General features: G+C 42.1%; 1 protein-coding gene across 1 annotated transcript; it reads right to left on the reverse strand.

The window, feature by feature from the left end:
* Positions 1–766: 766 nt before the first annotated feature.
* Positions 767–27,373, reverse strand: LOC119912050. The gene is made up of 5 exons (XM_038731023.1): positions 27,321–27,373; positions 25,244–25,269; positions 24,670–25,002; positions 961–1,153; positions 767–782 (listed from the first exon to the last, which is right to left on the reverse strand). The coding sequence occupies exons 1-5, from the start codon at positions 27,371–27,373 to the stop codon at positions 767–769; spliced, it is 621 nt and encodes a 206-aa protein (XP_038586951.1).
* Between the last annotated feature and the right edge of the window lie 116 nt (positions 27,374–27,489).

A 27,489-nucleotide genomic window follows, 5' to 3' on the forward strand; every position in this document is an offset into this window, starting at 1 on the left:
AACAATAACAGCTGATACAGAAATAACAGTAAAAACTAATACATGTTTAACTACAACACAGCACTAGCACATTAAAGTGCCTGACAGCAAGTTCATCAAGCTAAATGTCCCATATATTATCATAAAATAATTCAAATAATAAAACATTTATCAGTTCTCAGTGTAAATTACCTGTAATGATATGAGCTGTAACTACACTGTGGTCTCTTATTTGTTTGGTTAGTTGACGGTGGCGTAGAGGTCGCTGGGATCAGCTGAGGCTCCAGCAGAAGAAGAGGAAGCTTTCACGCTGCTGTAGGTCACTGTGTTGTTGTCAGGTAGTCTCTGGTTACCAGGTAAATAAATCACAGAGAAATATTTCAGCTCTAAACTTACAGGTTATGTTAATCAGTGTGAACAAATGTTGGTCTGAATGTTCTCACCTCGAGCTCTGATGAGAAGAACAGTAATCACAGTAATTAGGAGGAGTTCAGCCACACGCATAACCAACATTATGTAGTCCAGAGCAGAACAATCTGCACAAGCTGTAGAACAGAAAAAAATCAAAAAGAACTAAATGAAACGTTAGATTAATATGTTTATTGTGAGGAGAGAAAGAGGCTGACAGGAAGACAGAGAGACTCCAGAGAAAGATGAATTACTACCTTGTAGTTCTGTTGAAGTTTCATTGGTTGTTGTTGTGGCTGTAACTGATTTTGTGTTTTCAGTTGTTGTTGTTGTTTGTGCATGAATGAAATAACACAACCCAAGAAACTGTCCCTCATGTTTACCATCTGCTGTCACTAAATGAGAAAGAATGATGTCATCTTAAAAAGTCATCAGATAAACAAATATTTTGGTGGTTTTAGTCATCTTGAACAGCTCAGCATATTCTCACCTGTTTTCTCACCTGAGGACTGAGGGCTGAAGGTGAACAGCTGCACTTTTCCAGAGGAACCATCTGTCACTTCACACTTCAAGTTAGACTTTGATTTGTTAATAAAATGAGAATCCAGGAAAGACACAGTGGCGTAGCAGACAGACTGTGATGTCTTCATGTCTTTGTCCACATCTTTACCCTCATACAGCCACTTCACTGTGTGTCTACAGGACTGTCCATATTTCAACACAGAGCAGTTTAACGTCACCTCATCAGCGTCCTTACGTTCAGTCACTGGTGAAGATGGAGATATTGTGAGAGAAAGACAACAAGAGTAAAGTTAACTTCATCACTGTGATCATAATTATTGTAATGTTTCAGTATATTGTTCTAACAAGACAGTTTGAGCTGAAAACATTATGATGGAAATACTCACTGGTAATAACAGACAGATGAACCAGAGAGTCTGGAGCTTGTTGTTGTCCTGATTTGTTGAACTGTCTGCAGGTGTAACGACCAACATCCTCGACTGTGACCTTCTTTATAACCAGAGAACAGTTCTCTGTAACACTCAGTCTGTCTGATTTAGCTTTGGCGTCTTTGTGAATCTGTCCAAGTTCAAACAGCGTTACTGCTGATCTGCTTCCTGAACCAACAAAGAGCCATATAGTATTTTCACATTCTTGCTGACCGTCTATCACATTTTCACAAGGCAAAGTGACGTCATCTCCAACTCTGACAGTGAAGGAGAGGGGAAGTTTTCCAGCTGCTGCTGTTGAGAAAATGATGAAAATAAAGTGAAATGAGAAAATGTCTGTTATGTTCATAGTTAGTGACGATTATTTCTTTATCCTTAGTTTCCAAGAGTTCACTAAACTCACCACATTAGAAACAACAGATTTGGTTTTCTTAGTTAAATCAAATGTAGCTAATAAAGAATCTTTAATAATATTGATCAAGTTATTTTTTACAATGTGCCTTCCATTTATATATGTGATATATGTATTCTTACCTGTAAACTGAAGCACCGCTGGAAGAAATAAAGAAATCCATTTGAACTCAACCATCATGATTCTCTGAGTCTCTCCTTCTTCTGTCTCTTGTTCTCGTGCTCAGAACTGTCTGAGTTTCTAAACTAGTGCTTTAGTAGAGAGACGCTGCAGCTACTTCCTGTGGTTAGGATGATGTCACTTCGTCATAGTGACTTTTAGTCTGTTTTAGATTTCAGTCTCTCTGAATTTCTGGTCGATGTCCAAACAGCCAAAAACTCTGTTACAGTTTTCACTTTTACAATATTGAAATGTAGTTTTCTCTCATCCACAGTGACTGACAGAGACCCCAAAGTCTTGATCAGCAACATGAGATGCAGCCATCAGAGTTCACACTTTGTTCATTCAGGTCTATTTGTGACAATGACGTGTTTCACCAAGCGAAAAGAAGAAGAAGAGGAAGCTGAAGGTGTGAAGATTGTTAGTTAAGGTAAATGTTTGCAATGATGCAACTTGTTTTCTTCAGATAGTGTTTATTAGAAAACAGACAGGATCCATGATGATGTTTGACAGCACACATGAACAGACAGGTGAAGAGTCAAACTCCTCTCCCACCAGAATCTGACTCCTGATGTCCATGGTGCAATATGGTGATACTGTAGCAGCTGCTGAAGAACACAGATAAGATGATATTTTACTGCTCTGAGATCTGCTGGTTCCTCATTTTATCTTTGCAGATATTTTTTTAAGATTAAGGAAACTCAGCAGAAGTTGAATCAGGAAGACATCGTTCATGCTGACTCTATTTCTCCCCCGCCCCCTCTCTTCCTTTTTTCTGCTTCCAACTCCGTCATTAGATTGAGGGCGTTCATTCTTTCAGTTAAACCAATCAGAATTTGCCACAACCTCTGTGAGCCAATCATATCGTTGCTGTCAGACTTTCAAACTGTCTTTTCTCTCCTGGAGGACCCCGACCAGATAAAAGACTGCAGCATCACTCCAGCTCCAGGCCTCCCTCCCTCTCTCGCTCCAGCAGCTGGTGGATCAAGCAGTCTTCATATTTCCCTCATAAATCCAGTGAGCTCCAGGGGAGAGACTGTGTCTTGTCCAAAGTTCTCCTCATGCGGAGTTCGGTCAGAATCTGTCTCACGACCATGTCGCTGTCTATGACAGTCTGGTGTAAACTCATGGCGCATCTAGTTTTCCAAAGTTTATGGCAAACGATGCTGATGACCAGTTTAAATAGTTCTTTTTTCTTTGTTGGCATGATTTCTTCAAGAAGTCCGTATGTAACAGATCTATAATTACGTATGAAAGAGAGGCCAAGACCATCTAAAATGTTCCAGACCTCCTGAGATCTATAGCAGTCCATCAGGAGGTGCTGCTGTGTCTCATCCTCCTCACAGTGTCTCATCGGACATTCTTTTGTTTTAACAAAGCAACACCAGGACACCACCGCTCTGACTGGGAGTCTACTGACTGACATGAGCCACCGGGCGTCCCGAAGGCTCTCCGAAAGTGACTTTCCCCTTTAAATTTTCCTCACCTCGGTGCCATCGCCAACCGCCAAGTTCGTGTAATGAATAAAACCCCCATATTTAAAATCGTTAATTTTTATGAAAATAGATTTGCTGCTAAATCCCACCCAGTGTATCTGTAAGTGCTGGTGTTGTGCAATAAAATCCCCGTAAATTAATTTGTAGTAGGGACCCTGTCTGGCCCTGCCTCGTCTCTTATGCCATTTGACAGGATCACCCAGCCAGAGAGCGTTCCTGGAGATGGCTGTGGAAACCTTTTTAACAAAAGCTACCGTGAGGCGGATACCCAGATCCACGGCGCCTAAACCTCCGTATTCTCTGCTTTTAAAAGCAGCGCTCTTTTTGTAACTTCCCTGGTTGTTCCCCAGACGAGGTTAACACATTGTTTATTCAGTTTAATTATCATTTTGTGCGAGGGGGGGAAAATGTTCGATAAAAACAGGAATTTGGATAAAATCTAAGTTTTGACAACATTGATTCTGGTCCTATAATTATTTCTTTTGTTTTCCCATTTTTTTACTTCTTCTTTAACTTCACTCAGTTTTTTCTCCCAGTTTACTTCAGCACAATCTTTGTTACATATGGTCAGGCCCAAGAGTTTAATTTCCTGTTTAATTTGAATGTTAATGTCGCCCCTGTCGCTCTCCTCTCCTTTCCAAACTCCTTCAGTTTTAGAGTGATTTAATTTAGCCCCAGATGCGAGCTCATACACACTTAAAATATTTATTAAAGCGTCCATCTCCCTCTGGTTTTTTATTACTACAGTAATGTCATCGGCATAGGCCATAGCTGTATCTGAGTTGATTTTTTTAATCAGGGGATTGATGGCCAGGATGTACAAGGCTGGACTCAGGGGGCAGCCCTGCTTTAAACCTCTCTGGACCTCCAACGAATCGGTCAAAACACCATTGAGATTAACACACACACTTGATTTCACATACAGACACTTTACCATATGGATAAAGGATTCAGGAAAGCCGTATGCTTCCAAAACTGATCTCTAAAATATAATCGATGGCTTTTTTCTGGTCAAGGCCTATGATATAAAAACCTTTGTTATTTGGTTTGTTTAGAATTTCTCGTAAAATGCTCAGATTATCCCACATGAGACGGCCTTTTATTGCACAGGTTTGTTCTCTTTCTATAATTTCATCCAGAATATCATTTAATTGATTGGTAATTATTTTAGCGAGTATTTTATAATCTGTATTCATAATAGTCAAGTGTCAGTAAGTGTTCAAATCCAGGTTTGTTGTTTCACATGTATGACTACTACTTTATTGAACGCAGATTACATTTCATTCACAGTTAACATGAGCTAGTAAGTAAGTTGAAAGTTAAAATGATAAGAATTATGAATTAGAGATGATAATGCAGACTGTATTTTATGATAGTGTCTTTGGTTCTGGTTCAGCATTGTGTGGGTCTGACTTTCTACAATACTTGGTGACTCCTGTTTGTGGCACCCATGAACTGGTGAACTTGATTCATCCTCATCCACAGACTGCAGACATTACGTTAAACAAACAAGGAGATTGTAAGACTTCAGTTCACTGAGACAAACACCTGCTGTTTCCTTTACGACCTGGAAAAAAGTTGACCCCTCGATTGTCACTGTATAATTCGCACTCTGTCTGAATCCTTGCTTTATCTGCTCCCTGCTTGACGTAACATGACACTGGAAGGTTAGAGGTCCTCCAGAGGGAAGGTTTACTACTAGAAGGGGACAAGAGGAGGGAGGTGGTTCTACTAGTAGAGGCAGAACATTCATAGTAAAGAATATTCACTTTCCATTATGACACTGTTAGTACATGAAGGAATCACAAACACAATGTAGACTAAAGCGGTGAACATTTCTTTATTTGCAGTTTATATTGTTATCAGATATAATAAAGAGGAGACTGTTACTAGAGTTAAATGCTCGTTCCTGTTAAATGAAGCTGAAATCCAGCTGCTGTGTTCTGAACTGGCTGCAGAAAATAAAGATTTTCACAACTGATGCAGGAAAAGACATTTTATAAAACTCACAGTGGGCTTCCTGATATGAGATGAAATCAAGACTTGAATATTGTTGTTCAAAGTGAGACTGAAACAGAAACAGCTGAGCACAAAACACACAAACATTTCTCACACTGATAAATAAAAACAAAATCAGTAATAAAAATCTAAAAATGATCTGATGAGATTTTTGTTATTGTTGAAGAAATACTGTGAGCCAGGTTCAGGTGTGAAGAAGTTTCAGAGACTGATGAAGACTTAACATAGCATGGTTTATTGAGCCCGGCCGAGGAGACACAGTGCCAGCATACAACATGTGAACACATCAAATGCCAACACCAAATCTGAAGGATGACATCTTTTGGTCCCTTTTATGTTTCTGTCTTCCCCCTAGTGCCTGTAGGTTTCCCTATTAGCTCATCTTTAACTGGCCTTAACCCAGAACAACTCATCTATCTGATGTTTAGACTCCAGTGCTTCATCATGTTGGAATCTGTCACTACCCATGAGTTGTGCTCTAACCTGTGGAGCCAGTAGGTTCTTGGAAACATTCTTGTAGGACTCAACCTTGTATGATTACCGGAGAACACCGATATCTGCTAGCCTGACGCATGAGCTACTGACTCTACCTAATCAGTCTGTTGTTGTCTCGCTGACAAGGACGTGTGAGAAACACCTCGAGCTAGAAGGTCAGAAAACACTTATGGGGTCAGCTAAATTAAGGCTCACGCAGACGACACGACTTTCAGCGCCGGCCGATGGCCGTGCTGTTCACACTGCACAACTTGCCGTCTTGGGTGAAAGAAAGGATTAGCACAGGCAGGTAGCAGGGATCGTCTGAGCTACAGAGAGCTGGAGGGGAGTAAAAAGTGTTTTGCGGTGAAAAGTAGCTGCCTGCTCTCATTGGCTGGATGTGGATGTCGAGTCGGCCGAATGTTCCAGATATTTGGATGCTAGATATCTGGCTGGCGTCTGCGATGTGTCAGAAATGTGTCGGGAAGCCGTTTTGAAGCGTCCTTGAGTAGTTCACACATGACGACTGGCGACCGCCGATCGATCTCTGATTTACCCCTGATCACAGCCTGACGGTCGCCGAGCGGCAAATCGGGCTTAAAACTGTGTGGTGTGAACTAGGCTTTACTCTAAGCTAGACCTGTCTGACCTTTCCTTGTTACATAAACAAAGCACCTTAAGAAATCTTCTCAACAGTTCTCTAAAGGCTTCAACTACTCGTGTAAATGTGCTGTTATTTAACTGCAGTGGAGTCTTTTCTCTGATGAGCTGATGTTGATATGGAGGTTGTTGATCAGTGGAGTCTGACAGAGGCAGAAGGGTCTCCATCGTTTTCATAGTTCACCACACCATCATCATCATCTTCATCATTATTCACCTGTGAAACACAAACAAACCCTCACTCTGACACACTTTAACTGACAACTTTCACATCACTGACCCACATTTAACACAAGGAGATAAGAAATAACCTGACAGCACCTGAACGCACCTTTAGTTACTGTCTGATCTGATCTTTATCTGACTGGCTGCTGGACAGTTTGCATTAGAACTAGATTTTATAGTAGTTTAGTAACGTGGACGTTGTTTTTGGAAATAAAACTAAACTATCTGTGTTGTTTAAAGCTGCTAGAGGTTAAGTGAGAAAATACTGCATGATGATGATGTATTTTAGGTGAACTGACCCTTTAATCTGGAATAATGTTCAGTTTGTATTGACACTGTGTCAAAGACGTGTTGATTCAGATCTATGGCGTCTTTGGAGGCTGTAGTTTGTGTTGGTGTTGTAATTAAACTGTCATGTTTATCTAATATTTGCATCCATTTAATTTTTTATTGTAATATTCTTTTATTTTAATTTTTATATGCAATGAATCCTGTGAACTTTGCTGCTACGGCCACTTCAGTACAACTCAGTGAGTCCTGTTTCTGTTTGTCTTCTTCTATCTATATCTACACTTCAGAATGAAGAACAGATGTCACAAACACTGGTTTGCTGTGTAAAGTACCAACTGTAAAAACATTATAAACTCACTGTGTTTTCATCCATCTGTGTTTTTGTCCCTGAAAAGAAAAGAGAAAGAGTCGACTTTAGTTTCCACAGTGAAAATCCAGCTTTATCAAAACTTCCTGTTTCTGAGTTTCATCTGTGAATGTTCTCACCTTTAGTTCTTGTCCAGATGTTGACTGCCACAACAATTATTATGAGTGCTGCTAAACCCACAGACACAATGATGAACCTCCAGAACGATTCTGAAAACATTAGAAACATTTTGACTGCACAGTTCAGTTCTGTTTGAAATCCTGCAGCTAAAGTAGCAACGAATCACAGACTTTCATCAGCTCACAGTTTTCCCGCATGTCTTTGCTAACTGTGAATGTAGTCGTCTGATTTGTGAGCAGCAGTGGATCTTGTGGATTGAGCAACAACAACTGAGTGAGACTGACTGAATAAGAGAATATCTCCACCCACAGCCGAGCGTCGCTCTGACATTCAGACTTTAGACTCCAGAAGAGGAGAGAGAGAGAGAGAGAGAATGTAATCACTTTATATTTTCTGATTTATACTTTGATGACTTTAAATCAAGAAATAAAATCAATAAAAAACTTTGTTTTAGTTCAGTATGTGGAGAGAAAGAGGCTGACAGGAAGACAGAGAGACTCTAGAGAAAGATGAGTTACTACCTTGTAGTTCTGTTGAAGTATCATTGGTTGTTGTTGTTTGTTGTCACCCAACAAGCTGACGCTGCTGGTAGGTTATGTGTTTGAGTTAAACCTATAGAGAGGCCCTGTCCTTTGATTATAAATCAAATCTGTCAGCTAGGGAGTGTGTAGTCGCTGTTTTTAAGGACTGATTCTGGAGCAGCATCATGGAGCCTCCTCCAAAGCTGCCAGTGTTGAAAAGACATCTTATCTAAATAAGATAGAAGATCCTCCAGATTTAAGCTAAGAACACAAGTCATTTCAATTCAGTCAATTTATTTATTTATTTATTCTTCTTATTTCACAGCAGGTCCATCAGCCTCCACCTCTACCTCCATCACTGGTTTCATCCAGGAAGCTGACAGTGCTGGTAAGTTTAGGCCTACATCAACAATAACTAAACAATTATTCACCTCTAGCAACACTCAGTGTATGAACATGTCAAGCTGTTCTCAAAACCTAGATGTCAGATGCCAAGGGATTCATAATAGTGTTACAGTGTTGACACAAAGATACTAAACCTATTTTACTAAATGTCTTGTAATCGCTAATAGTTCTTCATTTTTTCTTCTAAGTTATAGTCGATATTTAGGCTAAATAAAGTGATTAGGTTATATATTATTTATATTGTTGATTTCATTAACACTATTGTTGATTTTCTTGTTATTGCCGGTACGACAATAATATAAAAAAGCCTAAATAATAAGTTAGCAAAATAATGTCACTTAATATCGGTCACAACTGACATATTTAGGCAGAATATGACGTTTTGTGAGTTTCGTGCTGTGAAAGTCAGACGAACACACCTGGAAACATGTTAGTTCGACCTACGTTGGCTCAAACTAATTAGTTCAAAGTATGACAGTTTAGGGAAACGGTCGTATTTCAGATGTTTGTTTGAGTAACGATGCATCGTACCAACATAGTTCAACGTTACCTTACGTGGTTGTTCGGGAAACGCACACCAGCTCAGCATATTCTCACCTGTTTTCTCACCTGAGGACTGAGGGCTGAAGGTGAACAGCTGCACTTTTCCAGAGGAACCATCTGTCACTTCACACTTCAAGTTAGACTTTGATTTGTTACTAAAATGAGAATCCAGGAAAGACACAGCGGCGTAGCAGACAGACTGTGATGTCTTCATGTCTTTGTTATCTTTGTCCACATCTTTACCCTCATACAGCCACTTCACTGTGTGTCTACAGGACTGTTCATGTGTCAACACAGAGGAGTTTAACGTCACCTTATCAGCGTCCTTACGTTCAGTCACTGGTGAAGATGGAGATATTGTGAGAGAAAGACAACAAGAGTAAAGTTAACTTCATCACTGTGATCATAATTATTGTAATGTTTCAGTATATTGTTCTAACAAGACAGTTTGAGCTGAAAACATTATGATGGAAATACTCACTGATAATAACAGACAGAAGAACCTGAGAGTCTGGAGCTTGTTGTTGTTTTGATATGAACTGTCTGCAGGTGTAACGACCAACATCCTCGACTGTGACCTTCTTTATAACCAGAGAACAGTTCTCTGTAACACTCAGTCTGTCTGATTTAGATTTGGTGTTTTCAACAATCTGCCCATGTTCAAACAGCAGTACTGCTGATCTGCTTCCTGAATCACTGAAGAGCCATGTAGTATATCCAAATTTTTGCTGACAGTCTATCACATTTTCACAAGGCAAAGTGACTTCATCTCCAACTCTGACAGTGAAGGAGAGGGGAAGTTTTCCAGCTGCTGCTGTTGAGAAAATGATGAAAAATAAAGTGAAATGAGAAAATGTCTGTTATGTTCATAGTTAGTGACGATTATTTCTTTATCCTTAGTTTCCAAGAGTTCACTAAACTCACCACATTAGAAACAACAGATTTGGTTTTCTTAGTTAAATCAAATGTAGCTAATAAAGAATCTTTAATAATATTGATCAAGTTATTTTTTACAATGTGCCTTCCATTTATATATGTGATATATGTATTCTTACCTGTAAACTGAAGCACCGCTGGAAGAAATAAAGAAATCCATTTGAACTCAACCATCATGATTCTCTGAGTCTCTCCTTCTTCTGTCTCTTGTTCTCGTGCTCAGAACTGTCTGAGTTTCTAAACTAGTGCTTTAGTAGAGAGACGCTGCAGCTACTTCCTGTGGTTAGGATGATGTCACTTCCTCATAGTGACTTTTAGTCTGTTTTAGATTTCAGTCTCTCTGAATTTCTTGGTGCAATATGGTGATACTGTAGCAGCTGCTGAAGAACACAGATAAGATGATATTTTACTGCTCTGAGATCTGCTGGTTCCTCATTTTATCTTTGCAGCTCTTTTTTTTTAAGATTAAGGAAACTCAGCAGAAGTTGAATCAGGAAGACATCGTTCATGCTGACTCTATTTCTCCCCCGCCCCCTCTCTTCCTTTTTTCTGCTTCCAACTCCGTCATTAGATTGAGGGCGTTCATTCTTTCAGTTAAACCAATCAGAATTTGCCACAACCTCTGTGAGCCAATCATATTGTTGCTGTCAAACTTTCAAACTGTCTTTTCTCTCCTGGAGGACCCCGACCAGATAAAAGACTGCAGCATCACTCCAGCTCCAGGCCTCCCTCCCTCTCTCGCTCCAGCAGCTGGTGGATCAAGCAGTCTTCAGTGATCCCACTGAGCCCTTCACATCCATTCTGGTTCTGGCCTCTGTGGTCACAGCCCCTCCACCAGGTAGGCCATACATCCCTCTCACATTTCTTAAACTCTCCTGTTCCTTTTCCTTTTAATTCCTCTTTAAGCCTCTTTTTCATTTAAGTCTCTCCTGACTGAGCTGAATAGGAAGTGTTTTGGTGAGAATGTGGACATGAGACAAACAGGCGTTTATCAAATTCTGATGAAAACTACTTTAACCCCTGGATGTCCTGGTTTTGGTTGTGAGTTTGGTGATTTCCTGTTTTCTTTTCTTGATTTTTGTTTCCACCTGTGTCTCGTTTCCTCCACCTCTCTTGGGTATTTAAGTGTGTGTATTCCTTTTTGTCTAGTGTTGGCTCGCCTGTGTTTTACAATAAGCACGCCATTTGTTTTCACTCTGGAATTTGGGAGTTTTACCTGGCTAGGTAACTGAAAAATGTTCAAATCCAGGTTTGTTGTTTCACATGTATGACTACTACTTTATTGAACGCAGATTACATTTCATTCACAGTTAACATGAGCTAGAGGAAATGAGATGTTTGCTAAAAAAAGAGTAAGTTGAAAGTTAAAACTTGAAATGATAAGAATTATGAATTAGAGATGATAATGCAGACTGTATTTTATGATAGTGTCTTTGGTTCTGGTTCAGCATTGTGTGGATCTGACTTTCTACAATACTTGGTGACTCCTGTTTGTGGCACCCATGAACTGGTGAACTTGATTCATCCTCATCTACAGACTGCAGACATTACGTTAAACAAACAAGGAGATTGTAACTTTGTAAAGGTGCTTACAGACTAAAAGCAAAGTGAGCGTTGTGGGCGCTGCGTTTACATACAAAGTCAATGCAAAGACATAAAGCGCTGCGATTTCCTGTCGGGTGGAGCAAAGGCATGAGCTGAAAATGTTCAACTTGAGCAAGAAAGTCGCAGCGTTCAGCAATAAAACCCCCGCGAGGAAAGCGTTGCAAAGATTAAATTTGCGTTTGGTCTGAATGCAGGATAAGAGCTCAGTTCACTGAGGCAAGCGCCTGCTGTTTCCTTTACGACCTGGAAAAAAAGTTGACCCCTCGATTGTCACTGTATAATTCGCACTCTGTCTGAATCCTTGCTTTATCCGTTCCCTGCTTGACGTAACATGACACTGGAAGGTTAGAGGTCCTCCAGAGGGAAGGTTTACTACTAGAAGGGGACAAGAGGAGGGAGGTGGTTCTACTAGTAGAGGCAGAACATTCATAGTAAAGAATATTCACTTTCCATTATGACACTGTTAGTACATGAAGGAATCATGTAGTGAACAACGGTGTGGATTTGTGCATTTTGTATTGAATAAATTTGGAGCTACTCTAAATTCCTTTCTCCTCCCCAGAGAAGAAGGGGGAGGGGTCAAAGTTGCTTTCTCTAAGTGCTAGCCCTGACCATAAAACTGGCACCTTTTTGATTCCGAAACTGATAACACGGGGCCTGACTGTTAAACTGACAAAGGGACACGAACCAGCCATTTGTCACGGTAAGTGGTGTGATGAAGCAGGTTGGAGGAGGATGGAGGACCCAAACGCAGGACACGAAGGCTAGCAGGTGCAGTTCAGTGAAGGGGTTTTAATATAAACAAAAGGTGAGCACACTTACAAACTGAGTGGCTGAAGACAGAAATCCAAAATGAGCAGGGAACAGGGAGACACGACGAGTGAGGCTGACTACACAAGAAACACACACTGCAACTCAGGGTGACAACATACAATGATCCGACAAGGACAAGACAGAAACACCAGGTACACAGGAGGTCGCCTGGGAGGACGACCCAACTGGGCAGGAGGACCAGAAGATCCACAGATTTCAGGTGGCCGTCCCGGAGTACGGCCCTGGAGGCCGGACAGTTCGGGGGACGGCAGGAAGGCCAACAAAGAGGCTGGAAACCCCCTGGAGGCCAAGCGGGGGACCGGCAAAGGTGGCGAATCCTCCCCGAAGGCTGGCGGCGAAGGAGAGACCTCTCCGGAGGTCGGGCCACGGACTGAGCTGCAGGGCTGAGGACCACGGACTGAGCTGCAGGGCTGAGGACCACGGACGAGACACGAGGAGCTGGAGTCGGCTGGACCACCGACTGGACAGCTGGGCTGGGACTACGGACGAGACACAAGGAGCTGGAGTCGGTCTGACCACCGACTGGACAGCTGGGCTGGGGACCACGGACGAGACACGAGGATCTGGAGTCGGTCTGACCACCGACGGAGCACGAGGAACAGGAGGAGTCGGCTGGGCCACCAATGGAGCTGGTGTTGGTCGGGCCACCGACGTCTTTGTTCCTCGATGGCGGGGTCCACGTCGCCCTCCAGCTGGCCTTACTGGAGGTGGATCAGACGTGGAGCCGGGGGGAAACTAGCCTCCACACTAGTAGGCCACAGACTGTCTGCCTGTGCTTCTTCTGACTCCCTGGCCTTCATGGCAAAGAAGGCCAGGAGAGTCATGGTCCCAGAGTCCTTGCTGGGGGGGTCAGGCAGGCAGATGTGCAGGCCAGGCAGGGGCTAGCCGCTGGAGCGCTAGCAGGCCGGGAAACAGGCAGGGGCTAGCCGCTGGAGCGCTAGCAGACTGAACTGCACTGGTGGACTCTAATGAGGTTGACATGGCAGTCTTGAGAGAGTCCACTTGAGCCAGTAGGTTAGCCACACCCGGAGCCTTGAGGAAACCTGGGATCCTCTCTAGACTCTCTTCAAAAGAGGCTATGGCCCTCAGTCTGATGCCATAGTCCTCAAAGGTACTCAAAGAGAGCGAGAGTTTGTCCATGGCATAGCTTGCCTCGCTAAATTCCTCTTGAGAAAAGGGATTGTCCGCTGGGTCCATCGCTGGTCGGATCATTCTGTCACGGTAAGTGGTGTGGTGAAGCAGGTTGGAGGAGGTTGGAGGACCCAAACGCAGGACACGAAGGCTAGCAGGTGCAGTTCAGTGAAGGGGTTTTAATATAAACAAAAGGTGAGCACACTTACAAACTGAGTGGCTGAAGACAGAGTCCAAAAACAAAGGTTGTCCAACAGAAATCCAAAATGAGCAGGGAGACACGACGAGTGAGGCTGACTACACAAGAACACACACTGCAACTCAGGGTGACAACATACAATGATCCGACAAGGACAAGACAGAAACACCAGGTATATATACACAGGGACTAACGAGCAGGGCGGGAGCAACACAGGTGAAAGACATGAGGCTAACGAGGCAGAGAGAGAGCGAGCAGGGGAAGACAGAGACAGACATGCAGAGGGGATCATTTTGGTAACAGACATGACAAGGTTTACTGAACACTAGACGACAGACAAGACAAGGGTTACTGAACACTAGACGACAGACAAGACAAGGGTTACTGAACACTAGACGACAGACAAGACAAGGGTTACTGAACACTAGACGACAGAGACGGACATGAGTGAACCCCAAAAAACAACAGACTATATAACTGATATTGGACACAGGACAGAACCAAAAACACTAAGACATAAACCGAGACACAGAACGAGGAGCTAAGACACAGACAGGATCATGACACCATTAGCATTTCCCTGAACAGCCTATCAAAACTGCCCCCCCCCCCCACACACACACACATGTTTCCGTGGCAACTGACTTTGCTCTATGTTTATTATCCCCTCAAAGGGATACTCCTTGTCTCATCTAAGTGTGACATAATCCAGGACAGCCGAACTTTAAATGTAAAAAAAGTCTGCAGTCTCCAAAGACTCAAAGCATTTAATTGAGTTAAATAAATCTTTAGTTACTTGATTACATTTGCCTCTATTTGAGTAGTTATGTTAACTGTTGTTGCTATCTGTTGAAGATATTAGTGCTGAAAAGAAAGTTACTTGTGCAGTGTTTTTTTTATTTTCAGCAAGACACTCCTTCATCTAATGTAATCCAAGCTTTCCTCATGTAACCTGAGCTCCCCCAAGTGGATGAAATAAGTATTAAATGCCCTCATCGGAAATGCCGTTAAATGTATAAATATCCTGACCAATAATGTGACAATTGTTTCCTGTTACCAAATGCCTAGAACAGTACAACCGTTTGACCGTTGAGGTTCGATTGTGGAAAATATTTGATTATAATACGTGCAGATAGATTTCTTTTCTTTAGACATTAAGTTTAGAGAGGCAGTCCCTTGGGAAACCTGAGACGCCCCCTGGGGAACCACGCCCCAAGCAACAAAAGAGCGACACGCGACCTCGCGCGCTCTCTTTTCTTCTCTCTCTCTCTCGCTCCTTGCTCTTCCGCTCTGCTCGGCTCCCTGGACGCTTCGGCACGCGTGTGGCGTGCCTCGCCAGGCGGCGCCCTCAGGCTCGGCAAGCGAGACCGGCCTTTTGTTCGCCTGAAGCTACACACCTGAAGTGCCGCTACATCGGTCTGCCTTCAGTTTGTTTTATTTTCTTTATTTCTTTTGTTTGTTAAAGTTATCAGTCCGTTAAGTTACACTGGACTAATTCAGGAACGACCAAGTTCCATTTTAAGCCTTTTTCGTCGAGCCAACTTCACCGAGGTCAGACCAAGCCACGTGGTCTCGCCAGCTACAACGAAGGAAACCTGAAAACAGCCGAATTGCCAGACGGAGGAGGCGTTTTCAATCAGACACGGAGAACCCCGGAGAATCCCTAGCAAAAAGCCAGGATCGGGCAGCTAGCGTGGGACCAGCAACAGGCCAAAAGCAGGCTGTCGACAAGCAGTAAGACTTAACACACGTTCTGTGATCAGATGTCCATTTTAACTCCTAAATTATAGCATTAGTTTACTTTCATTAGTTCTTCTATGCCGTATGAGTCAAATGCTTCCCACAATCGAACCTCCAAATGTTTATGTTCCCTGTATCCAACCATCTTTTTATCACAGTAGTTAGAGAATAAATTCACTGTAATATAATCAAGAGCTGTGTGCGTTGCCTATTTCTACTTCCCTGCCGAGAGAATTGACCCTTTAGATATGAGACTGACTGATTGATTTAAGATAACTGAGCGATTATTAACTAACTGATCACTAGTAATAATTGTATAATTATTCAAAACTACCTAGAGGTCCGGAGACTCTGGGATTATAACAACTCCGGTGGTGCCCTTAACGAGGAATCTGGTTTGATTTTATGAATAAGAAAAATTCACAACTGGGTATCAATTCTCATAAATTTATTAAATTGCATAACTAAATTTAGGTTTGCTACAATCACAAAACACAATGTAGACTAAAGTGGTAAACATTTCTTTATTTGCAGTTTATATTGTTATCAGATATAATAAAGAGGAGACTGTTACTAGAGTTAAATGCTCGTTCCTGTTAAATGAAGCTGAAATCCAGCTGCTGTGTTCTGAACTGGCTGCAGAAAATAAAGATTTTCACAACTGATGCAGGAAACTCACAGTGGGCTTCCTGATATGAGATGAAATCAAGACTTGAATATTGTTGTTCAAAGTCAGACTGAAACAGAAACAGCTGAGCACAAAACACACAAACATTTCTCACACTGATAAATAAAAACAAAAACAATCAGTAATAAAAACCTAAAACTGATCTGATGAGATTTTTGTTATTGTTGAAGAAATACTGTGAGCCAGGTTCAGGTGTGAAGAAGTTTCAGAGACTGATGAAGACTTAACATAGCATGGTTTATTGAGCCCGGCCGAGGAGACACAGAGCCAGCATACAACATGTGAACACATCAAATGCCAACACCAAATCTGAAGGATGACATCTTTTGGTCCCTTTTATGTTTCTGTCTTCCCCCTAGTGCCTGTAGGTTTCCCTATTAGCTCATCTTTAACTGGCCTTAACCCAGAACAACTCATCTATCTGATGTTTAGACTCCAGTGCTTCATCATGTTGGAATCTGTCACTACCCATGAGTTGTGCTCTAACCTGTGGAGCCAGTATTTTCTTGGAAACATTCTTGTAGGACTCAACCTTGTATGATTACCGGAGAACACCGATATCTGCTAGCCTGACGCATGAGCTACTGACTCTACCTAATCAGTCTGTTGTTGTCTCGCTGACAAGGACGTGTGAGAAATACCTCGAGCTAGAAGGTCAGAAAACACTTATGGGGTCAGCTAAATTAAGGCTCACGCAGACAACACGACTTTCAGCGTCGGCCGATGGCCGTGCTGTTCACACTGCACAACTTGCCGTCTTGTGACGTGAGTCTTGAAGTCGTCGTGGCGTTCACACTACCTGACTGATCGGTGACAGGGGGTCACACACTACAGGAGCTGACAGCGGCCGTGTCACCCGACGCTGGTCTCCAAACCACGTTTTGTCAAGAAAACACACGTGAAATGTGAAACATGAAATGAGGCGAACCTACAGACAAAACAGCTGTTTGTTATTATAAAGAGAAAGACTCTGGTGAAAGAAAGGATTAGCACAGGCAGGTAGCAGGGATCGTCTGAGCTACAGAGAGCTGGAGGGGAGTAAAAAGTGTTTTGTGGTGAAAAGTAGCTGCCTGCTCTTAAAACTGTGCTTAAAACTGTGTGGTGTGAACTAGGCTTTACTCTAAGCTAGACCTGTCTGACCTTTCCTTGTTACATAAACAAAGCACCTTAAGAAATCTTCTCAACAGTTCTCTAAAGGCTTCAACTACTCGTGTAAATGTGCTGTTATTTAACTGCAGTGGAGTCTTTTCTCTGATGAGCTGATGTTGATATGGAAGTTGTTGATCAGTGGAGTCTGACAGAGGCAGAAGGGTCTCCGACATTTTCATAGATTACCACACCATCATCTTCATCTTCATCATTATTCACCTGTGAAACACAAACAAACCCTCACTCTGACACACTTTAACTGACAACTTTCACATCACTGACCCACATTTAAAGGGGCATTATGTAGTTTTCAGCGGCCACTAGCGCTGCGGTTCTAAGATTGCAACCAGGCGTGAGCTCGTACGCGTGCTCGCTTGAAGTCATGAGCGAGCAGAATCCAAAACACAACCACTGTCATACAGAAATCCTGCAATAAACGCAGAAACACCAGCATGCAGGCTGCGGCTTTTCACTCAGACATGTTCAGGCTCTGTTACTTCAACGTTCCCGTCTCAGAGGCAGCTCAACACCGGCGCCGTAACGTTACTTAATTCAGCAGCGAGCTGCATATCGGCACAGTCCTCCCGAAAAAAGGCAGAGTGACGGCGACTATAGACAGACAGGGAGAACAGACAGAGCTGGAAACTCAGGTAAACTCCCACTGCAACGTTACAGTAATAGTTTTATCAGCTGCAGGTTGAACTAATCCGTGCTCGTTACATGATCACGGTACATTTACTGCATTTAGCCAACGTGCTACATCGTTAGCTCGCCTGCTGCTTTCAGTAACTATCTTTACTATCTGTGAATCTGTCACCGGAGGCTCAGCAGTGTCAGCACAGCTACATGTACTGGATAATAATGAAACGGTTAGTGAGCTGGACTGAATGTTATAACGAGACTGTGTCACACTTTATAACAGTCAGACCGCAGTCAGTAACTTTACTGTAACTAGTGTTAGTGGACGGCTCTTCCTTCCTCTGGGTTGTTGTGACCGGTTTGTTGCAGTGTTTTATGTTATGTGGGTCACGTTAGTTACAGCGACTGAGAGGTGGAGAAGCTGTGTACCTGAGTATTGGTAAAACCACAATAAACATAAACTGAATGTTACGAAACAAACAGCGGCAAGTCCGAGCTACTGTAGCGTTAGCTGGCTGCTCCTGGCTGCATCACTATAGGCTACCTTTAGTAAACAAATCGCTCCACATTAGCTTTTTGCCGTTACATCCTTTCTTGCAGGCTAAATCAACAGTGGTACACAGGATAGAATTAACATGTGTGGCGTTAGTTGGTGAAGTAATGTGGAAAGTAATGTTATATAACTTTGCACCGGATAACATTAGCAACTGCTCGGCGGTAGTAGTGTTGTGTCGTTCAAAGAACGTTTCGTTCATAAGACCTAATCGTGTGTATGACTCAGGAGGAACGGGTTGTCTCAGTGAGTGATTCGTTCATTTTCACGCACGCGTGAAGGATCTCGGACTCTTCGGTTCACTCGTCACACGGCAGCTGCATGGGCTCCGTCAGCACAGGAAACAGAATTGATCAGTTCACGACTCATAGCAACTGTTGGTCTCTAGGTTTGAGTCGTCAGAAAGCACGCTCAAGTCACAAATAGGAAACGAAAAACTGGAATTTGTAAGGAAGTTATTTTGTGTTTTACACTTGATAAACAAGCAGCAACGGGTAGGCGACGGCGGTACCTGATTTAGGCTAATGTAGGCTTATGAAGATGAGCTTGAACAACAACTAACAAGTAAAATGGGTTTTACGTTAGTGTTTTGGGAAATAAAAAACGAGGCTCGACTTGCAGTAGGCTACACAGTGTAACTCACTGAATGCGTGTGTGGGGACAGGAATGGGAACGCCTCCGAACTTGCCTGAGAATGTTTAAGATTTTTTCTGTATCAAAGTAATTCACTCACAGTGGTCAGTACATCCAATGGTACATAGCACAAATTAACTGTCTTCGGTTAATTCGGCGAACAGTATATGAACAAATGATTCTCAGATTGAAATGTTTGGGTCTTTTATTGTATCCTATTTCAATGGCGCACCACGCTGAGATCATGATTTGGCAGCAGGGGCCCGCTCAAATAGTGGCATCGGCAGCTACCAGTGGCATTTCAGGTGGCTGCTTGAGATGCCGCGGCATCTGCCGCTGATTGTGTACGTTAGGTCGCCACCATAGACTGTATATAATCATTATTTTGGCCAGATGATCTATATTAGGACATTTCTGATGTGTCTGTTGCCTGAGCTGCTAAGAAGCTGACAGCAGAACCAGGTTAGAACAGAAGGGGATGCAGGTTTAACGCTGGGCTGTGGGTGAATGAAGATGGTAACTAGGTTACAAATTAATCCTTAATAATGAAAAAACTAATGAAATGAAGAACAATAAATGCATCTGTATCGGTAACCTGGATTTAAAACGGTTAACAGAGACACAAACTGGACTTTCATTTAAATACTGCCACCTGCTGGTAGAAAGGCGAAACATATCTATTACTATGAAAACCACATTAAATATGAATTTAATATTAAATATAGTGCTAACAGTAACAACTCTGCACACACAATAAATACCTAGGTTAAACTACCAGCTGTATTGCACCAAACAATGCGTTCATTAAACGTGACTCTTGCTGTTTACATGAAGAAATGCACAATATTATATATTGCATAATAAACTACTGTTGCTAACATATTTCTCTCGGTCCAGGTTTATTGATTGATTGATTTGAATCAGCGGCAGATCTCACAGTAAATCAGTGGCGACCTAACGTACACAATCAGTGGCAGATGCCGCGGCATCTCAAGCTGCCACCGGAAATGCCACTGGTAGCTGCCGATGCCACTATTTGAGCCAGCTGTCTCTCTGATTTGGAGCAGCCAAAGCTCGGTATTAAAACGCAGAACTGATGAGCATTTACTGATAAAGAGGATAGCAGAGGAGAGTGGGTGCCTCGTATTTTACTACAGCCTACAATATAGGAAGGATGGATGTGAATGAAGTCCATGCCTTAGGCCTGCTGTGTTGTGGGCAGAATATTTCCACTTCTACTCTTCCTGCGGCTCGGCCGACAATAAATTCATGTTTTCACAGTATTGTCGGAGTTAGATCGTCACTGTTTAAAAGTATTCCCGTGTCATAGTGTCTAGGGAGTCAATATTGCCGAAGCCTCGAGAAAAAAACCTTGATAAACATGTTCTGGTGTTTTTAAGATCGCTCAAGGTAACCAGTTGTTTTAGATCAGCCCAAACAAAGTGTTACCTGGATGATGACGTGACTGGACGACAGTAATCTATGATTGCTTGGTTAGTTTACAGCTAACGTGGGGAGTTTGAAGTAGATGTTACCTTTTGCTCAGGTGAGTTCGAATCCAGCTTGACGCAATTTTGTACAAAGTCTATTTTATTTCATTTCTTTTTTCGTATGTCGCTGTAATGTAGTGCTCACTTATACAATCATGATCGCCGCAGTAGATTAAATATGGGACTTGAAACTCGCCAGGAACATGTTTGTGAATGTGTGATGAATCTGGGGATGGAGTCAGTCTGCAGCTGCTGCACACAACACGAGCACGCGTACGCCAACCAGTTAGTTTGAACACCAGTAGGGCTACAACACCGGCGAGCTAACGTGACTTTCTCTGTGTTTCTCCAGCTTTACTAATGCTCACTTTGTTCTTACTCGACATCATCTGAACCTGTTTGGTCTGATGGGCTTCAGCACATAAACCTTTATTGTTGTTTTGTATCCTTACGTGGAGCCTGTGTTTTGCTGTGAGCCGGTTGTTTTATGGTGTTAGTGGACTGCATGTCGTTAGCTGCCGTGTTGTCGCTGTAGTACGAGAGAGGCTCGGGAGCGCGCACAGGGCTGAATCCGACCCGGAGTCCTCACATTAAAAGCACAATAGTGGCTGATGCAAGCAAAACAAGCAAAACAAGCGTGTGCTTCATTTCTGAGTGAGTTTTGAGCCCACTGACAATAAGGCAATGAAAATTTGATTTATTAAAATCAAATTCTTACATATAGCCGCTTTAACACAAGGAGATAAGAAATAATCAGCACCTGAACGCACCATCAGTTACTGTTACGTTTCTGCCACTGAGAGAGGAAGTGGTTTTGTGGTAACGAAGGAGACGCAGAAGGAAATTAACTTATTAATTAAAGTACAATAAATAAATATTAAACCTAAAGTAGGCTACCCCAAACTGTCACATGTTCCTGCAGCTGACTGACCAGAGAGGGAGTGTTTATGTGGTACCCCAAATCCAAAATGTTCCTCCCAGTTTACTGCTGATGTTTTGAAACTGAACACAGTTCACAGTTGAGTCAGCAGACCCTGAACGCACCATTAGTTACTGTCTGATCTGATCTTTATCTGACTGGCTGCTGGACAGTTTGCATTGGAACTAGATTTTATAGTAGTTTAGTAATGTGGACGTTGTTTTTGGAAATAAAACTAAACTATCTGTGTTGTTTAAAGCTGCTAGAGGTTAAGTGAGAAAATACTGCATGATGTGATGTAATTTAGGTGAACTGACCCTTTAATCTGGAATAATGTTCAGTTTGTATTGACACTGTGTCAAAGACGTGTTGATTCAGATCTATGGCGTCTTTGGAGGCTGTAGTTTGTGTTGGTGTTGTACTTAAACTGTCATGTTTATCTAAAATTTGCATCCATTTAATTTTTTATTGTAAAATTCTTTTATTTTAATTTTTATATGCAATGAATCCTGTAAACTTTGCTGCTACGGCCACTTCAGTACAACTCAGTGAGTCCTGTTTCTGTTTGTCTTCTTCTATCTATATCTACACTTCAGAATGAAGAACAGATGTCACAAACACTGGTTTGCTGTGTAAAGTACCAACTGTAAAAACATTATAAACTCACTGTGTTTTCATCCATCTGTGTTTTTGTCCCTGAAAAGAAAAGAGAAAGAGTCGACTTTAGTTTCCACAGTGAAAATCCAGCTTTATCAAAACTTCCTGTTTCTGAGTTTCATCTGTGAATGTTCTCACCTTTAGTTCTTGTCCAGATGTTGACTGCCACAACAATTATTATGAGTGCTGCTAAACCCACAGACACAATGATGAACCTCCAGAACGATTCTGAAAACATTAGAAACATTTTGACTGCACAGTTCAGTTCTGTTTGAAATCCTGCAGCTAAAGTAGCAACGAATCACAGACTTTCATCAGCTCACAGTTTTCCTGCATGTCTTTGCTAACTGTGAATGTAGTCGTCTGATTTGTGAGCAGCAGTGGATCTTGTGGATTGAGCAACAACAACTGAGTGAGACTGACTGAATAAGAGAATATCTCCACCCACAGCCGAGCGTCGCTCTGACATTCAGACTTTAGACTCCAGAAGAGGAGAGAGAGAGAGAATGTAATCACTTTCTATTTTCTGACTTATACTTTGATGACTGGCTTTATAACTTAAAAATCAACATATAAAATCAATAAAAAAGTTTGTTTTAGTTCAGTATGTGGAGAGAAAGAGGCTGACAGGAAGACAGAGAGACTCTAGAGAAAGATGAGTTACTACCTTGTAGTTTTGTTGAAGCATCATTGATTGTTGCTGATGTTGTTGCTGGTTTAGTTGTTGCTGGTTTAGTTGTTGCTGGTTTAGTTGTTGTTGTTGCTGCTGGTTTAATTGTTGTTGTTGTTGTTGTTGTTGCTGCTGGTTTAGTTGTTGTTGGTTTAGTTGTTGTTGTTGCTGCTGGTTTCGTTGTTGTTGGTTTAGTTGTTGTTGTTGCTGCTGGTTTCGTTGTTGTTGGTTTAGTTGTTGTTGTTGCTGCTGGTTTCGTTGTTGTTGGTTTAGTTGTTGTTGTTGCTGCTGGTTTAGTTGTTGTTGGTTTAGTTGTTGTTGTTGCTGCTGGTTTAGTTGTTGCTGGTTTAGTTGTTGTTGTTGTTGCTGGTTTAGATGTCAGAGATATTGCAAGAGAAAGAAAACAAGAGTAAAGTTCATCACTGTGAAAAGTCATCAAATAAACAAATGTTTTGGTGGTTTTAATCATCTTGAACAGGGGTGTGTTTCCCAAAAGCATCGTTGCTGACTGCGGTAGCAACTTCCTTGGTTGGAACTTTGCAGTTGCGACGCAACTGTTTCCTAAAACCCTAGTTGGAACTACGGAGGTAACTAAGTTGGTAACTTACGAACCATCGTTAAGCGACGCAGGTGTTCCCTGAAACCATAGTTCAGACGAACGTTCGCACCAACTGTTGTTAAGTTGCATAGTTGGAACTACAGCTCCTGACCTGTGGTTAGAAGCTTAGTTCACGGTGACTACGTCACAGAGAGCAGAAAATGCAGTGATAGGAGGTGGATGTGATGTGTTTTAAGCAGGGAATGTTAGATAATCCTGCTGTACAAACATGTTTAAGGTGAATTTAAAATAAATGTATTTGTAAAAGTACTTTTAAATGTATTTGTGGGGTCATGGGTAGGGTTGCATTGATTCAGTAGGCTACTAAGTATCTCAGTGTAGACCATCTACAAACAGCAGGTGTTTTTCTCACAGATTACCCGTCTGCTCACAATAACTTAATTTAATATTAGTCACCCAGTACAAAGGTTAAAGGACAAAACGGAGAATGTAAAGACAAGACTTTTAATATTACCTACATGTATACGTTTCTGGGCCTCTGGGGAAGATGGGTGTTCTCTAGTCTTCATTACAAACATAAAAAGGGACAGCATAAAATCCATGAAAGTACTGTAATGAATAAATCCCTGAGAGTTTTCGTTGCCTTTATAACAAAGATAAATAGAGAACTCACGGGAGTCGTATCTGTCTCAATAGAGAACATGCGTAAGCTCAGACACTTAGCGCACTGAGCTGTTCTCAAAACCTAGATGTCAGATGCCAAGGGATTCATAATAGTGTTACAGTGTTGACACAAAGATACTAAACCTATTTCACTAAATGTCTTGGAATCGCTAATAGTCCTTCATTTTTTCTTCTAAGTTATAGCCGATATTTAGGCTAAATAAAATGATTAGGTTATATATTATTTATATTGTTGATTTCATTAACACTATTGTTGATTTTCTTGTTATTGCCGGTATGACTATGATATGAATAGCCTAAATAATAATGTCACTTAATATCGGTCACAACTGACATATTTAGGCAGAATATGACGTTTTGTGAGTTTCGTGCTGTGAAAGTCAGACGAACACACCTGGAAACATGTTAGTTTGAACTACGTTGGCTCAAACTAATTAGTTCAAAGTATTACAGTAAAGTTAACTTCATCACTGTGATCATACTTATTGTAATGTTTCAGTATATTGTTCTAACAAGACAGTTTGAGCTGAAAACATTATGATGGAAATACTCACTGATAATAACAGACAGATGAACCTGAGAGTCTGGAGCTTGTTGTTGTCCTGATTTGAACTGTCTGCAGTAATAACGACCAACATCCTCGACTGTGACCTTCTTTATAACCAGAGAACAGTTCTCTGTAACACTCAGTCTGTCTGATTTAGCTTTGCTGTTTTCACCAATCTGCCCAAGTGTAACCAGCTCTACTGCTGATCTGCTCCCTGAACCACTGAAGAGCCATGTAGTATATTCACATTTTTGCTGACCGTCTATCACATTTTCACAAGGCAAAGTGACGTCATCTCCAACTCTGACAGTGAAGGAGAGGGGAAGTTTTTCAGCTGCTGCTGTTGAGAAAATGATGAAAAATAAAGTGAAATGAGAAAATGTCTGTTATGTTCATAGTTAGTGACGATTATTTCTTTATCCTTAGTTTCCAAGAGTTCACTAAACTCACCACATTAGAAACAACAGATTTGGTTTTCTTAGTTAAATCAAATGTAGCTAATAAAGAATCTTTAATAATATTGATCAAGTTATTTTTTACAATGTGCCTTCCATTTATATATGTGATATATGTATTCTTACCTGTAAACTGAAGCACCGCTGGAAGAAATAAAGAAATCCATTTGAACTCAACCATCATGATTCTCTGAGTCTCTCCTTCTTCTGTCTCTTGTTCTCGTGCTCAGAACTGTCTGAGTTTCTAAACTAGTGCTTTAGTAGAGAGACGCAGCAGCTACTTCCTGTGGTTAGGATGATGTCACTTCATCATAGTGACTTTTAGTCTGTTTTAGATTTCAGTCTCTCTGAATTTCTTATTGAAGGCCAAACAGCCAAAAACTCTGTTACAATTTTCACTTTTACATTTTTGAAATGTAGTTTTCTCTCATCCACAGTGACTGACAGAGACCCCAAATTCTTGATCAGCAACATGAGATGCAGCCATCAGAGTTCACACTTTGTTCATTCAGGTCTATTTGTGACAATGACGTGTTTCACCAAGCGAAAAGAAGAAGAAGAGGAAGCTGAACGTGAGAAGATTGTTAGTTAAGATAAATGTTTGCAATGATGCAACTTGTTTTCTTCAGATAGTGTTTATTAGAAAACAGACAGGATCCATGGTGATGTTTGACAGCACACATGAACAGACAGGTGAAGAGTCAAACTCCTCTCCCACCAGAATCTGACTCCTGATGTCCATGGTGCAATATGGTGATACTGTAGCAGCTGCTGAAGAACACAGATAAGATGATATTTTACTGCTCTGAGATCTGCTGGTTCCTCATTTTATCTTTGCAGCTCTTTTTGTTCAGAGATCTGAAGAGGAAGTGTTTCTGTGAGAATGTGGTTAACAACAGCAGCAGAGCTCTGGAGGTTTGACCCTTTAATGATGACCAGATAAACATCAGAAACAAAGGAGGTTTTCTTCAGGCCTTGTCCCTGTTACCATTATCCTTCCATCCTTGTACTTACAATCCTTGTTTGTCCGGATGACTCTACGGATACTGGAATCTTTTACACAACCGCTGCATCTCTCTAGCCATCTGTGTTTTGTACCTCTCTCTCTCTCTGTGCATGCTGGGAGTCTGGTGTTGGTGAGTGTGGCTGAGAGTTTGTGAGTGAGACTTCCTTTTTTTTCTCCTACTGTGTTTACTGTGTGTGTTTGGGTGTTTTTGGTCGACAGTAAGCTGTGTTTGTTGGAGGGGAAGTGGTCCTCAGAGAAGCCGCCCCTGTCTCTAAAGCATGGGGTGAGGGTGGTGCTGCAGCCCAGCACCACGGTGGTTTGTTCTGCTTTCTGTCTGCATCACTCAGGTCCCACCATTTATTTCCAATGAGGTGTGGAGCAAGAACTAAAGGAAGATCTGTGTTTATGGTTATAAAGGTTTTTGTGATGGAGACTGTCAGGCCAAACCATATACATACACCTTGCATCATCTTGTCACAAGATCGCTGAAGTAATTGCTGACATAATCTGCACTCTGCGCATGCGTTGGCGTCTGTAGCCACCTGTCGGAAGCTCCGTCTTAAACCGAACTCTTATCCAGTTTTAATCCACTCTTTTTCGTTACATTTTTTATATCCTTTTTATTTAACTTAAGTTTTTAACTTGAGTTTTACGTGGGTTAAGGATTTTAGTCATCCGACATGGATTTTAAGCTAGATGACCATAAAAACGCGATCAACGCTACTGATCACAACAAAGCTCCTGTGACTATGATAGCCGATATAACTCTGCCCCATGAGGACTGCACACTCCTTAAGAAAGCGAACAAGAAGATTGCTTAGATCTTATGGAAGACATCCAACGACTTTCAGAGGAACTCAAAGAGAAAGATTCCCTGCTGACTGGCTTTATGGATGTTTCTCTTGCCAACATCCAGGACACCGTGTTATGTGACCCCTCTGGCCTTCCCAGGCTTTCATCCTGCTCGACTCCGAAGCATCAGTCAACCTGGGCTGAAGTGGTGGTCCGTGGCTTTAAGAGAGGCTCGGATGGGGCTGCCTCTCCTCCGCACATCGGCCTCTCCAACCGCTATGCAGCCTTGTCTAACGACACTCCGGTCCATCCAGCGGATGCACCTGCGGCTTTGAGTCTCCCTGATACGGATCTCTTTCGGCGCACAGTGCCTGCCGACACTGTTGCATCTCCTCCACCGGCTACATCTCCTGCACTGGGCCACCGGTCCGCCGCCGGGCCTGATTGGCGGCCGTCATCCCGGTCAAAAACCTCCGCTTCCCGACGTAGGATCCTGAAGGAGGCTGTGCTCAGACGCTCCGGAGGCCGTCTCTACCCGGCACCGTCGGGTAGCCCTTCTCTCAGGTCTGTTACT

Source organism: Micropterus salmoides, unplaced genomic scaffold (assembly GCF_014851395.1).
Source record: "Micropterus salmoides isolate LMB-PRFRI ecotype aquatic unplaced genomic scaffold, ASM1485139v1 Ms_hic_scaffold_2, whole genome shotgun sequence".
Taxonomy (NCBI): domain Eukaryota; kingdom Metazoa; phylum Chordata; class Actinopteri; order Centrarchiformes; family Centrarchidae; genus Micropterus; species Micropterus salmoides.

Excerpts from the sequence above, each read along its gene's own strand:
- LOC119912050 (XM_038731023.1), bottom strand. The coding sequence starts at position 27,373 with ATGACGGCCGCCAATCAGGCCCGGCGGCGGACCGGTGGCCCAGTGCAG. Across the intron at positions 25,270-27,320 it reads GGTGGCCCAGTGCAGGAGAT|TCTTCCAGCGGTGCTTCAGT; the intron begins GTAGCCGGTGGA and ends GATTTCTTTATT. Across the intron at positions 1,154-24,669 it reads TCATCTGTCTGTTATTATCA|TGACTGAACGTAAGGACGCT; the intron begins GTGAGTATTTCC and ends CATCTTCACCAG.